The following is a 13,816-nucleotide window of genomic DNA, read 5'->3' as shown; positions in this document are numbered from 1 at the left end:
CACAATTGTTAGCGCTTTGTGTAAGTGTTTTGTTGGCAATTTGTGCTGTGTTTTCCGGCAATTAAGGTAACTCATACAGTGGCATGGTGGCCCACATACCAGTGTTCTCCCCAGGCTCTTTTAGCCGGGTGCTCCACCCGGCTAGTTTTGGTGAGCACCCGGCTGTCATCGGCTCACCTCCTCCTATGCTGTAAGCAGAGTTGCGCACAGAAGCACCGGCCCTGCATTCTCATATCGCCCCATCCGACATTGTGGGCTTATACATTGTCCCCCACCATATTTTAATGGTTTTTAATGTTTGTATTTTCAATAAAGGATGATATATTGCTTACTGATATAGCTGTTTTGATGCGGTTTCTTTGAGGTCATTGCTTTTCGCTTTTGGTATAATCATTGGAGCCTATAGGCACAAATGTCCTGGCATCTTGGACTTCGCCCTCCATGAACCTACAAACCCCCGCTGCAAGTGTGCTGCCTGTCCCAGCTGTCACCTTTCCCTCCTTCCCTGCCCAGGAGAACTCACAGAGAAGCATGTGATCAGTTTGATCACCTAATAGATTTTTAAGGTTCTGATTTTCTATGATGGCTTCCTGGTTTAGCAAATGGCCTGCAAATCAGAGCCTTACAAATCTTAATTACTGTAGCGTATATTAATTTCAAACTATAATGGCCAAAAACTGAGAAATAATGATTTTTTTTTATTTCTTTCTTAATCTTCCTGTTAAAATAGATTTAGAAAAAAATAATTCTTAGCAAAATGTAGCACCCAAAGGTGAATGAATGGGAGGTGAACGTTGCTCGGATGCATGAGATTTTCGGACTGCGGTGCTGAACCGGTTAAGCAGCAGCTGCTGAGCTGGGGAGGCCCGCGGCAATGCAGATGGGCCAGAGCCTCAGCAGAGATTTTGACTTTATTCTCAGAATTGGTTTAGTATTATTATCTGTTGATTTTGGTGCAGCACATTTTTCTGCTCTGCCCAGATTTGGTAAACACAGTTATGTAGGGTGTGGACACCTTGATGGCTACTTCACTTATAGTTCAGTCTGGGCTTGGCTCTTGGTATTTGGCCAGCGCCGTTGGCTGTTATCGTCCTCTTCTCTGCTTCCTGTTGTAGGTGAAAGGTGTTTGGTGTTTAGAATGTTATTACTGGGAGGGTCACTCACTATAAAGGTGCGAATGCCAAAAACTGGTGTACATATATTTACAAAAGAAAAACCCGGCCATGATTAAAGTAAACCAGAGATCATGATATGTGAAGATTCTATGCTCACCCGGGGCTTCCTCCAGCTCCATAAACACGTGCGAGTCCCTCGCCGTTCTCCTGTGGTCTGCCATTCAGCGGCGATCAGCTCTGGTAACAGGCTTGCACGGACCTCCCATGCATGCGCAGTAGACCCAGACTGACGCGACTGAGCCTGTTACCAGGGCTGATTGCAGCTGAGCGGCAGACCGCAGGAGGACGGTGTCGGAGGGGACTCATACGTGTTTATGGAGCTGGAAGAAGCAGTGAGTAAGAATTGAATCTTTACATATCGTGATCTCTGGTTTACTTTAACCACTTAATGACAACCAGACTTATAAAAACGTCCTGCTAGAGCCTCTTAATGGCTCCAGGATGTGCTCCCCTGCACGTGGGTTCTCGTGCGTTCCCATGCGCATACACGTGAGATAAGTGAGGAAAAAAAACACCATAGAAAAAATACACCTTTATTTCCAAATACTATATTGTCACCATACTTTGTACTAGGGACATAATTAAAATCTTGTGATAACCAGGACAAATAGGCAGATAAAATGTGTGGGTTTTATGCACAGTAGCAGTGTTTATATTAAAACTATAGGGGATGAAATTGGAGAAATCATGTATTTTCTCATTTTTCCCTTGTTTTTCCCTTTAAAATGCATAAAAAATAAAGTAATTACTGAAAACAAATATCAACCCCAATAAGCCTAATTGGTGGTGGAAAAAACAAGGTATAGATCATTTCATTGTGATAAGTAGTGATTAAGCTATTGGCAAATGAAAGGGATGAGCACGGAAAGGTGAAAATCGCTCTTGTCCGTTAGGGTAAAAACCACCTTGGGGTGAAGTAGTTTATTGCAATCCAGGGCAATCGACCAATAGAAAGATCACTCTCTGATCAAACCTGATCAGAGAGAGATCTGTTGGCCGCCATGAACCGCAGGCTGAGTCCCGAATCCCGATCGACTTCAGTGTGAATCCTTTCAGCAATAGGGCTTGTGATGCTATCTCGTTGCCCCCAGCTGCTACCCCCGTAGCTTACATGTATCCCTGGCATAGCAATAGGGGTTGCAGAGGTCTCAACCACACTGGGGCCCTCCCTCAACCGCAGTATTAGTTTTTTATTGGTCCTGTGCTGGTAATGATCACTTCTATAGACTAATACATACTTTGAATAGTGGTAATCATTAACAAGCTGTTCCCCATCCCCTTCTTGCACAGCTGACACTGTGGCTGTCATTGGCTGTTTTAAATTTGTGTTGTATCAATTGTTATGTATAGAGTGCTTGGGGGGGGGGCCCATGTAAAACTCACACCGGGACCCATAGGGCTTGATTCACAAAAGGGTGCTAAGTGTTAGCACGCCTGTGAAAAGCCCTTTAGCACGCCTAAAGGTAGTTTGCTCATGCTAATATGCGCTCGTGCGCAAAGTGTAGCACTGCACGTGAAACGTTGCACCAGGTGCGACTATAACGGGCCACCGGTGCGCCGTTTCACGCGCAGCACTAAACTTTGCACGCAATCAGTCAGAGCTTTAGACGTGTAAACTACTTAGCACCCTAGTTTACACGTCCAAAGCCTTTAGGCAAGCTAACTAAGTTGTGAATTGAGGCCATAGCTCCTTAGCTCCACCACTGCCCTGCAGTTATACTTTACCTGTCGCCATCCACCATTGTGTCCACACTCATTCCGGATTCGCACCCCATGAGGTTGCCAGCGCATTGCGTTATAGCTCGTGGAGAACGGGCCAAAATTGGTTTCATCGTCAATAGGGCATGCTTTTGGTGGCACCGATTTTCATCCAATTCGATAAAAATTGATCGAATTGGACGGTCGATCAGCCGCAAAATCTATAGATGTATGGCCACCGACAGACAAATATAAAAATCCATGACACTGCTGATTTAGATGAGGAAGGAGGTTAAAGGACAACTGTTCTCCCCAGAATTTTTTTCCAGCTGGGTGGCATGAAAAAGTAGCCGGGTGGGTCGAGATGAGAGAATGCAGGGCCGGTGCTTCTGTGAGCAACTCTGCTTACAGCATAGGAGGAGGTGAGCCGATGACAGCCGGGTGCTCACCAATACTAGCCGGGTGGAGCACCCGGCTAAAAGAGCCTGGGGAGAACACTGGGACAACTGAAGTGAGGTATATGTAGGCTGCTATATTTATTTCCTTTTAAACAATACCAGTTGCCTGGTTATCCTGCTGATCCTCTGCCTCTAATACATTCAGCCATAGCCCCTGAACAAGCATGCAGCAGATGAGATGTTTCTGACATTATCGTCAGATCTGACAATATTAGCTGCATGCTTGTTTCTGGTGTGATTTAGACACTACTGCAGCCTAGGGCTGCCAGGCAACTGGTATTGTTTAAAAGGAAATAAATATGGCAGACTCTATATACCTCTTGTTACAGTTGTCCTTTAAAGAGGAGTTACTGTATTAGCCACACTATGCCAGAAAAAAAAAACACATATGTAAGAAAATAAATACTTGCTCTACTTACATAATAGACGTATTGCACTGTCCACATTTTGATTGCAGTTATTTTTAAATAGTACATTTAGGTGATTTCTGTTACTGGCAGGGGCCATCTTGGGACCCCCAGGCTGAAGCCAATCCTGATGTAATTTCCTCCCCTTACTTCCCGCAGCACTGCAGATCGAAGCGAGGAGCAATAAAGGCAGCGCACATAATCACCTCATCATGGTTCCAGGCGCTGAAGTTCCCGTCTATACTCTCTGCAATACCGCCATACAGGTAGGGTTGCCACTTTATCCCTTTAAATATCGACAGATATGAGTTATACAGGTTCTGGGGCTACTCACACATAATCAATACCTAAACTGCATCTAACTAGCCACAAGGCATGTATAATTCATATGTGCTGGTATTTAAAAGGATTAGGTGGCAACCTAATGTACAGGGCAACGGTAGTGCAGAGAGTATAGACAGGAACTCCAGCGCCTGGAACCATGATGAGGTGAGTCTGTGTGCGCTGCCTTTATTCCTCCCTGATCTGTAATGCTGTAGGGAGGAGGGGGGATTCTGCAGGGTAGAGGGTGGATGCCCATGTGGCAGCAGTGTGTGTGTGCGTGTGTGGGGGATTCCCCTCGAAGCGGCAGTTTGGGGGTCCCCATAGACGCAGCAGGGATGTCCATGGATGCGGCTGCAGTGGGGGAAGGGGGCGGACAGTGGCACACTAAGGTGGCCAATCAGGAGCAGGCGTGGGAGGGACAGAGGCTTCAGCCAATCAGGCTGAATAAGCTGCATCTGAGGAGAAGGGGAGGAAAGTAAAGGAACGGCAACTTCTCTTTTGCGGCTGATGTACGAAATAAGAGCCAGGGGACATGGGGACTGATTACTCTTCTGGAAAAGATAAAGTAGGATTGATTATAATATTTTGGATTGCCTGACTGCCTGTCAAGTCCTGGGGCGGGGATTTGCAGGAGATCGTGCGCATCTCCACTTGAATGACAGAGCTCCCCTCCGGCATCAGTCTACCAGTGGCTATTGCAGCTAGGAGACTGTTAGCCGTCTATTTACACTGCACAGCGCTGTGATCTGGGACAGCCGTGTCACTCAGCTGTCCCCTTGGGAGACAGAGGAGTGATCGGCTCTCAAAGGCTGATGCCTATGAGAGCCAATCACGCTGATTGGCTGGTGGGAGGAGGGGGGGGGGGGGGGAGGAATACAAAAATTATACAAAAAATAGGTATGTTTATAAAAAAAAGAAAAAAGAAAGCTCTGTTGATGGGCAGAAAAGAGGGGGTCACTTGTGTGCTGACTTGCACAGCTCTGCAGCTAGCACTTAAAGCTGCAGAGTCCTAATTTCTAAAAAAAAATAGCCAGGTCACAGTCATAGTATTTTTATTGTTTCTCTTCCTTCTGCCCCTCGTGTGCCGGGCATGCTTCGCTGGACAGATGGCATTAATGGCATTAATCACACATTCTGTATGCGCCTGGCTGTTTGCCCAGGTCACCGTAGATATAGAAATTCAATAGCAACAAAGTTGCGAATATCAAACAGCTGATTAATATTTAACCAAGCTGCAGGTTAGTGTGACTCTTTCAAAGCTCGACTATCACGGCTCCAATCTAGTGTATTCCCTATAAAATGTCTGTTTAGTAAAGTCTGCCAGTACATCTGTCGCCAGTCTGTGCAGTTCATTTGATAGAAAAGTAAAGTCTCTCTCTCAGTTCTAGACTTTTTGGTGCCTTAGGCAAGCTTTTGAGGATCCGCCGACCTCTGCCCCCCCCCCCCCCCGATTTGGAGTGTTCACACAGCACCCAACAATTTACTCTGCTTCATTTAATGTTCTCATATGACATGCTGCAGCTGAAACACAATAGCACACTGGCTGGCTGTGAGTCTGTGACAAACAAACTGCTCACCTGGAGCCACTCCATTCCTCCTCAGTCAGGACAGCAATGCCATCTCCTCCCTTCTGCTGTGCAAATCACATGAAACACTGCGGCTCTCCTGTCTCCCCCCTCCTCACTCACTGTCAGACTCCTCACACAGCACAACAAGCTGCTTTTCACCAGTGATGACCTCTTCACCTTGCCCTCCTCTTGCTTCTCTTCCTACTCTGACTGCATGTTTTAAGTGTAAACACAGAGTACAAACATGCTGCCTCTGTAATCTTTGTTCCTGATGCAAGTGTTTCACCTTGCTTCATGAGAGAACCAGCCCTGCCTTTTTTTTTTTTGAAAGGATTTATGCAGTGCAATCCTTAAATCATTTGAGGTTCCTTGCAGTGAGGGATGCATGTCACAATGTTGAGTACATATAGATCTGTGAATGATATGCATCAGCTGATGCTATGATCATACAATTTGCATTAACTCACATTGGGAGGGGGAAGCCTTTGGATGCTCCAGAGGCTCAGGCTACCCTCTACTCCTCCATTGGCTCATTCTAGCGTTGGGCCCCCAAAAACCTGCTTGTGCATACGCACTAACACGACCTGCTCGGCTCCGGAAAAATGAAAAAGCTGCGTCGGATTGGGCCCATGCTACTGCACATGCGCACAGGGACGGATCTAGGGGGGGGGGGGCAAGCGGGTATCTTGCCCCAGGCGCAGTTTGTTGAATTCTTAAAAAAGGCGGCAACATGAATGGCAGTTTAGGCGCCAAAACCTGACCTTTAGGTGCCAAAACCTGACCTTGCCCCAGGCGCAACTTGGTCTTGATCCGTCCTTGCATGCGCAAACCGCCTGAGACTGCGCAATAGCACGGACCCAATCATGCTCGGCTTGTTCCGGTAAAGTCCGAGCGGGGCGGTGCTACTGCGCAGGGAGGCTACTCTTCCGTTGTGCCAGCTCTGGAGCAGCTTGGCGTAGGAGGACAGGTGAACGCAAAACATCTGCCTGAGGCTTTTCCATGAAGCAGCCGTCTTGTCCTAATCACATATTCAAAATGTGAGATAAGGAAGTAGATTAAAGAGGAACTGTCGCGAAAATCTTAAAATTTAATATACATACAAATAAAAAGTTCTTTTTTTTCAGAGTAAAATGAGCCATAAATTACTTTTCTCCTACGTTGCTGTCACTTACAGTAAGAGCTTGGTGTAATTACCTTCTTAAAACAGAAGGAAATTTGCAATAATTCAGCTATAAGTGAACATTTGTGGTTACCCACAATGCACTACCACTAAATATGCAAATTATCTCTTTTTGCCCTTGTGAAGCCAAGCAAGCATCCAGAGCCGCTGGTGTATAGCAAGCCTATAGCTTTAAGTTTTACACAGCCATATCAAACCCACATGTGACAGCCTGTTTCAGACTTTTGGTCCTCTTCAGTACATAGCAGAGATTGATATGGCTGTATGAGATAGGGCTTGGACCAGTACAACAGAGTAACCAAGCAGCTCAGGGTGACCCAAACCACTCGGCATGTATAGGTGGATAAAAGGAACCAAAAAGCCCTCCTACTAAAAAAGCAAAGCGTAGTGTAATTGCCTTCTTAAAACAGAAGGAAATTTGCAATAATTCAGCTATAAGTGAACATTTGTAGTTTAGGTCACCCTGAGCTGCTTGGTTACTTTACAGTAAGAGAAATCTGACAGAACCAACAGATTTTGCACTAGCCCATCTTCTCAAGGGGGAGGGGAGGTTCGAAGGGTTTTCTTAATTTTAAAAGCATTTAGTGAATGGCAATTGCTCCGTCCAACTGCCAAAAAAGTGTGCAGCAAGCAGGGAGGCTGGCCAGCATCTTTATATCAATCTTTTTTTCAGGGAATGTCTTTATAAAGAATAAAGGCCATGCTGAGAATGCCCTATGGAGAGATGGACTAGCCCAAAACCTGTCGGTAATGTCAGATTTCTAATACTGTAAGTGACAGCAATATAGGAGAAAAGTACTTTATGGCTCATTTTACTCAGAAAGAAATGTACTTCTTATTTGTATGTGTTTTAAATGTTAAGATTTTCGCGACAGTTCCTCTTTAAAGTAAAATGGGGTGGTGGATAAACAACATTACATGCAAATGATGGTTGTCAGAAACCGTTCAGCCTGTTCTAACGGCAAACCTGATTTTCAACACGCCTACTGGCAATCAGATAGTGAAACATGGAGAGCGGACACTTTCCCCGACAGCCGCCCCATTCACTTTCACTTCCCTTTGTCTATCAGAAGATCACCGGTACTTCCTGTGTGTGATTATCAGCAGAGCACCAACGAGGGCAAAAACTGTGAATGTTGGTAAGATGTACTGTAAACGGTTGTCCTGTATTTCCTGTCGAAAGGTGACTCTACTTGATTGTGGATCAAACAACATGAACAAATGACATGACGAATATCAATCATTTCTTGACCCCTCTTCTATTTTTTTAACTTTGTGTTGCAATGTGCTGATTTATTTTTTACTCTTTTCGCTTCACTTCCTTTTTAAAGGTCATCTAAAGCCATCTTACAAAAAAAAAAAAAAAGCAGTTTTACTCACCTGGGACTTCTACCGCAGCTCAGTTTTGCTTTCAGTTATCGAGCCTGTTGCCGGCCATTGCGCCTGCACGTCCCTGGCCACTCTGCGTTAGGCAATCGGGAGGAAGTTAACATCAAGGGAGGCCCAGATGTCTTCTCTTCCCCTCCCTCAAGTGATATAGGTGTCACCAGTGTATACCCCAATCCCCTATACTGTCCCTTATATTCTAAAAACCCCTTTGGACTGTATACCCCAACTATACCCTCCCCACCTGTATAATCGCCCAACGACTCCCTCCCATGCTATTGCTAATGTCTTGCTTTGGCAATGTTAAATTTATTTGGTCCTCCCCAAAAAGTTTTTTTTTTAAATTTGGTATAGGGGTATTAACCATTTCCCCTCTGCCAGGACGAGTAACTACGCCCCTGCAAAATGTCACAACTCTGTGCAGGGGCGTATCTACTACGTCCCTCCCGCCGCACCCCCCCCCCCCCCTGCGCTTGGTCCCACCACTCATTCCCGCCGATCGTTAGCCGCTAGATCAATACATGGGAACACAAATCCCATTCATTGATCTAAGTCCCCCTGTGAATAGCCGCAGCCATATATTCAGACGGCTCTGCCATTCATAAATCCCGTCCACGTAGTGCTTCTGTTTCCATACTAATAGTACGGTAAGATGAAGTCACCACTGAGGACATCTTGTGGCCAAATTGTAATATTACATCCCCCCTTTTATTTTTTTTTTATTTTTTTTTAAGTTAATGATCTCTAGTTAACTATTTTTTTTTCTTTTTAAATTAACCCCTGACCTCTCACACTTCCCTAAAGGTACGATTTTTTTTAAATTACTAATAAAAAAAATACATAAATAGTTACCTTAGGGACTGAACTTTGTGTATAAAAACTGTATACTACAAATACTTTATAAATTATGGGCTTGTAATTAGGGATAGACGCAAAACTGAAAAAATGCACCTTTATTTCCAAATAAAATATTGGCGCCATGCATTATACTAGGGAAAAAATGTAAACATTGCAATAACTGAGATAAATGGGCAAATAAAATGTGTGGGTTTTAATTACGGTAGCATGTTTTATTTTGAAACTATAATGGCCGAAAACTGAGAAATAATGTTTTTTTTTCAATTTTTTTCTTATGATTTTCATTAAAACTGAGTTAGAATAAAATAATTCTTAGCAAAAAGTATCCCCCAAAGAAAGCCTAATCAGTGGCGAAAAAAACAAGATATAGATTGTTTAGTTGTGATAAGTAGTAATAAAGTTATAGGTGAATGAATGGAAGGAGCGCTGATGGGTGAAAATTGCTCTTTTTTTTAAGGGGAAAACCCCTTTGAGGTGAAATGGTTAACCTTTCCTACAAAAAGTTGAAAACATTAGAAAAAAAAAACAATATATTTTTTTACACTATGATTTAGCAATAGGGCATCACAATATTGTACTTTAAAGAACAGCTGAAGTGAGAGGTATATGAAGGCTGAAATATATTTTTTTTCCCTTTTTAAGCAATACCAGTTGCCTGGCAGCCCTGCTGATCCTCTTCTTCTAATACATCTAGCTGTAGACCCTAAACAAGCATGCAGCAGATCAGGTGTTTCTGACCATTATTGTCAGACCTTACAAGATTAGCTGCGTGCATGTTTCTGGTGTGATTCAGACACTACGGCAGCCAAATAGACCAGCAGGGCTGCCACGCAAGTGGTATTGTATAAAAGGAAATAAATATGGCAGCCTCCATATTATTCTCACTTCAGTTGTCCTTTAAAGATGTGCTGGCAGCCAGGACAGAACCAGCCTCCCTCCCGCATGGTGTATACACAAACCGTGTGTTTAAGTGTAGCTGCTCACTCAATGTAGAGACAGTTCCGCATCTAACCAATAGGAGTAGAAGCACTGCACATGTCACGCACTCTGCCTCCCTTATCTGGCAGTGTTTTGCACATGCGCGGTTACAAGTCTTCCCAAACTGTGCATGCGTAGAACTCTCCCAGCTGTGGTAGCAAGGTGGAGAAGCTGTTCGCCCCCAGGACAGCGCATGCCCCATAGCATGCAACCCAGCTGGATCAGATACTTTAGATGGGGTGAACGAAGGGCGACCCAGAGGACACTAAATTGTATCAAAGGGTTTGGGCTGGAGGAAGCCCTGGGGAAGTAAAAATCCAGTTCAGGTGTGCTTTAAACAACTTAGACCAGTTGATAAAATACTGTGACATGTAAAAAAAAAAATGTAATAACAAAAACATTACTCTTTGCGCATGAGGACTAATTTGCTTTTGAGTATGAGACATTTGTCACTCATGGGTTTTGGAATCTGTACTTAGAATTTTCCCTCTTTCCCTGCTTTATGTGTTTTTCAGATCAACCAATCCAAGACGTAATGATATCATGGTGATATCTTCTGGAAAAGTACCTGTTCTGCCCTCAGACAGTTGAAAATGATGGAGAACATCTGAATACTCTACTATGTTGAGAAGGAACAACTGCCCTTCAGCCAGCAAATGCAATATACTCCATGTGTCGTTCTTGGTGTTAGTGCTCTCTACGTTGACCTTGCTGGCGTTAAGTAGCTTGGGTTGGATCTCACTGAGTTTGGTAGGGCCCAAGACTGAGATACATTACATGGTTTCTGCCCTCTCTAGGATTCTTGGAAAAGGCAGATCAACCATTAGGAATAATGAAACAGACCAGTTAGTATTGGAAGCTTATAATAATTTCACTAAAATATGGACAGCTACATCTAAAAATTGTTCTATCAGTACAACGAGTCTGCCAGAGAGTAATTCAACTCAAGAACATCAAGGGACCTTTCATGTGTACGAGTACCTCATTAACGAGCCTGATAAATGTAAAGACGATGCCCCATTCCTGGTTTTACTGGTCACTGTGGAAAGGCAGCAGAAAGAAGCCAGGCAGGCTATCAGACAAACATGGGGGAAGGAGAACGTTCCACCTGGAATCAAGGTATTACGGCTGTTTTTCATAGGCAAAGATGCTCAGTGGAGTAATGATAGCCAAATGTCTCTGGTGGAGGAAAGTCAGGAGTACCATGACATTATTCAACAGGATTATTTGGATGTCTACAGAAACTTGACTGAGAAGGTTCTCATGGGCTTATATTGGGTTGCTACATACTGTAAGTCTGCTATCTATGTGATGAAAACAGATAGCGACATGTTCGTTAATACAGAATATTTAATTCACAGTATTCTGAAACCAGACCAACCACCAAGACTGAACTACTTCACGGGATACTTAATGGTCAATGAGGGACCTAACCGTAACAAAGACAGTAAATGGTATGCCTCCCCAGAAGAGTACCCAGAGAACCAATACCCCTTGTATTGTTCAGGGACTGGCTATGTGTTCTCGTCGGACCTGGCATGTAAGATAGCGGAGATCTCCCCAACCGTTAGATGGTTCTATCTAGAAGATGTCTACATAGGCCTTTGCCTTAAGAAGTTAGGACTTGAGCCCGTAGCCTCACCAAATCGAGGAGATTTCAATCTTTGGAAAGTTGCGTACTCAGACTGCATCTACAAACAGATTGTTACCTCGCACCAGCTGAAGCCCTGGGAGATAATCGATTATTGGAATAGGTTACAACAAAACAAACACAAATGTGCCTGACTGAAAACACATCAGGGAGGATTCATTAAGGCTGCTAAATGCTTTTTTAATTTTTTTTTTAAAGCAAACCTGATATGAAATTGAAATCTGTAGATGAAATATGTTCTAGAGAAGGGATGCTCAGACTTTTTTTTGTTTCTGAGTCAACGTAATCTACCCCTCCCTCCCGCCACATACCTCCCAACTTTTTGAGATCAGAAAGCCACACCCTTTCTACACCTCTAACCACGCCCCCAGCACACCCCTAGTCACACATGCTAGAAAGATTTCATAACAAAAATATGTTATTCTATAATTCGAATCAAACTAGTCCTTTCTATCCTGGTTCATTTTCCTTCCTATTAACATTTGAAACTAAGAAAAATAATCTAAAGGATTTGAATAAAGTTTAGAGTCAATTAAACACATTTTTCAGTAGCAAAATACATATATTTAAATAAACCAGTAAATCAGTCCTAAAAGGGGGACACATGAAGAACAAAGAGGGACAGAGATATTGGGTTCCCAAAGAGGGACAGTCCCTCCAAAAGAGGAATAGTTAGGAACCATGCCCCCCCCCCCCCCCCACACACACACACACACACGCACACACAAGAGTTTCCTAAACAAACACGTAATTTGACAGCCCCCCCCCCCCCCCCCAATCTCCAAACATGATAAGGCAGTGTAAAATATAGAACACAATGTTCTGGCGCTCAGTCCACGGTAGTACACTGATATGATGTCGAAGACAGCTTCTGATGCTTGAAAAATACACTCGTTTGTCAAATCTCTGCAAGCCTTCATCACACCTACACTGGTGTCCACTCGTCCGGGTTTGTTTGACAGATAAAACTGTCATTGGACGTATGTTAGTAGAGTCATCTTGTCTCACTGGCTAAACCGCATTCAGTCCTCCAGAGTGATATGGAGTTCTCATAGACCGCGCAAAGAAATGCCGCAAATAGTATAAAACCACTTAAAACACATTTATTGTCTGCTAAAATCATAAAATAAAACATTCAATTCAAGTTGAATACATGTAAATCTGGCTAAGAAGCATACAAACGAACATGTATATTACGGGTAAACCTGCCGTTCCTGCATGCATAAGGATAACTCCGGGTCCGTCGCTCCCGCATACAATTCACTCCATCTCACATGACTTCAACTTGCTACTGTCTCCTTAGTGGCAGTCCCCGACCAGTTTCGTTCAGACTCGGACATTATCAAGGCACAAGGTAATCCCCCTTCTGGAGGAATAAATGCGGTTTAGCTAGTGAGACCAGATGACTCTACTAATATACGCTTGATGACAGTTTGAGTGGGCATCTGTGTGGGGTGTGGTGGTGAAGGCCTACAGAGATTTGACAAACAAGTGTATTTTTTGAGTGTCAGAAGCTGTTTTTTGATATCCTATGTGTGTACTAATGTGGACTGAACACCAGAACATTGCGTTCTATATTGTTGTTGCGTCGGACTTAGCACCTCTGCTTTTTCTAGACTGCTGTTTAGGACCTATTTTTATGTTCATGATTAGGCAGTATTACTAGTCACCTTCCCATCATTAATAGCCAGATGTACCCCCAGTATTAGCAGACTATCTCCCCAGCATAAACAGCCAGATGTGCTCCTAGTATCAGGACCCCCCCCCCGCATAACAGCCAAATGTGTCCCAGTATTAGCATCACCTCTCCCCAGAATAGACAGGGGGATGTCCCCCCAGCAGCCTCTCCCCCTTATATGCAGAGCAGACTGAAACGTGCTCCACCCACCAGTTGGTGGCGCCGGGGCCCAGGATCCTTCTTTAGCCCTGTCTGTCACACAGTCTGATGTCTATGACTCCCTCTAGTCTAGTGGCACCACTAGAGGGCCTCATAGAGATAAGACTGTGCGACAGTTGAAAAGGGATCCCATGGTACGACTGGGGAGTATAGCACGCTCCGCACTCCACTTTAGCGTTCTTGCTCTGCTGAAATACTCATGATGGGCTTCCGGTAAAATGGCATTCGTAGATGAA

At 44.1% G+C, this 13,816-nt stretch overlaps 1 protein-coding gene across 3 annotated transcripts in view; it reads left to right on the top strand.

The window, feature by feature from the left end:
* The window catches only part of LOC137521935 (beta-1,3-galactosyltransferase 2-like), a 49,831-nt gene extending 37,457 nt beyond the window's left edge, over nucleotides 1–12,374 (top strand). For all 3 annotated transcript variants that reach the window (XM_068241883.1, XM_068241884.1, XM_068241882.1), the window contains exon 2: nucleotides 10,548–12,374. In XM_068241883.1, the coding sequence (XP_068097984.1) occupies nucleotides 10,654–11,817 (1,164 nt within the window). In that variant the 5' untranslated portion in view covers nucleotides 10,548–10,653 and the 3' untranslated portion in view covers nucleotides 11,818–12,374. The remainder of the gene's footprint in view (nucleotides 1–10,547) is intronic.
* Nucleotides 12,375–13,816: the final 1,442 nt, after the last annotated feature.

This window comes from Hyperolius riggenbachi, chromosome 6 (genome assembly GCF_040937935.1).
Source record: "Hyperolius riggenbachi isolate aHypRig1 chromosome 6, aHypRig1.pri, whole genome shotgun sequence".
Classification (NCBI taxonomy): Eukaryota; Metazoa; Chordata; class Amphibia; order Anura; family Hyperoliidae; genus Hyperolius; species Hyperolius riggenbachi.
Note: the sequence above shows the minus strand (reverse complement) of the source record. Positions and strands in the feature narration are given on the sequence as shown.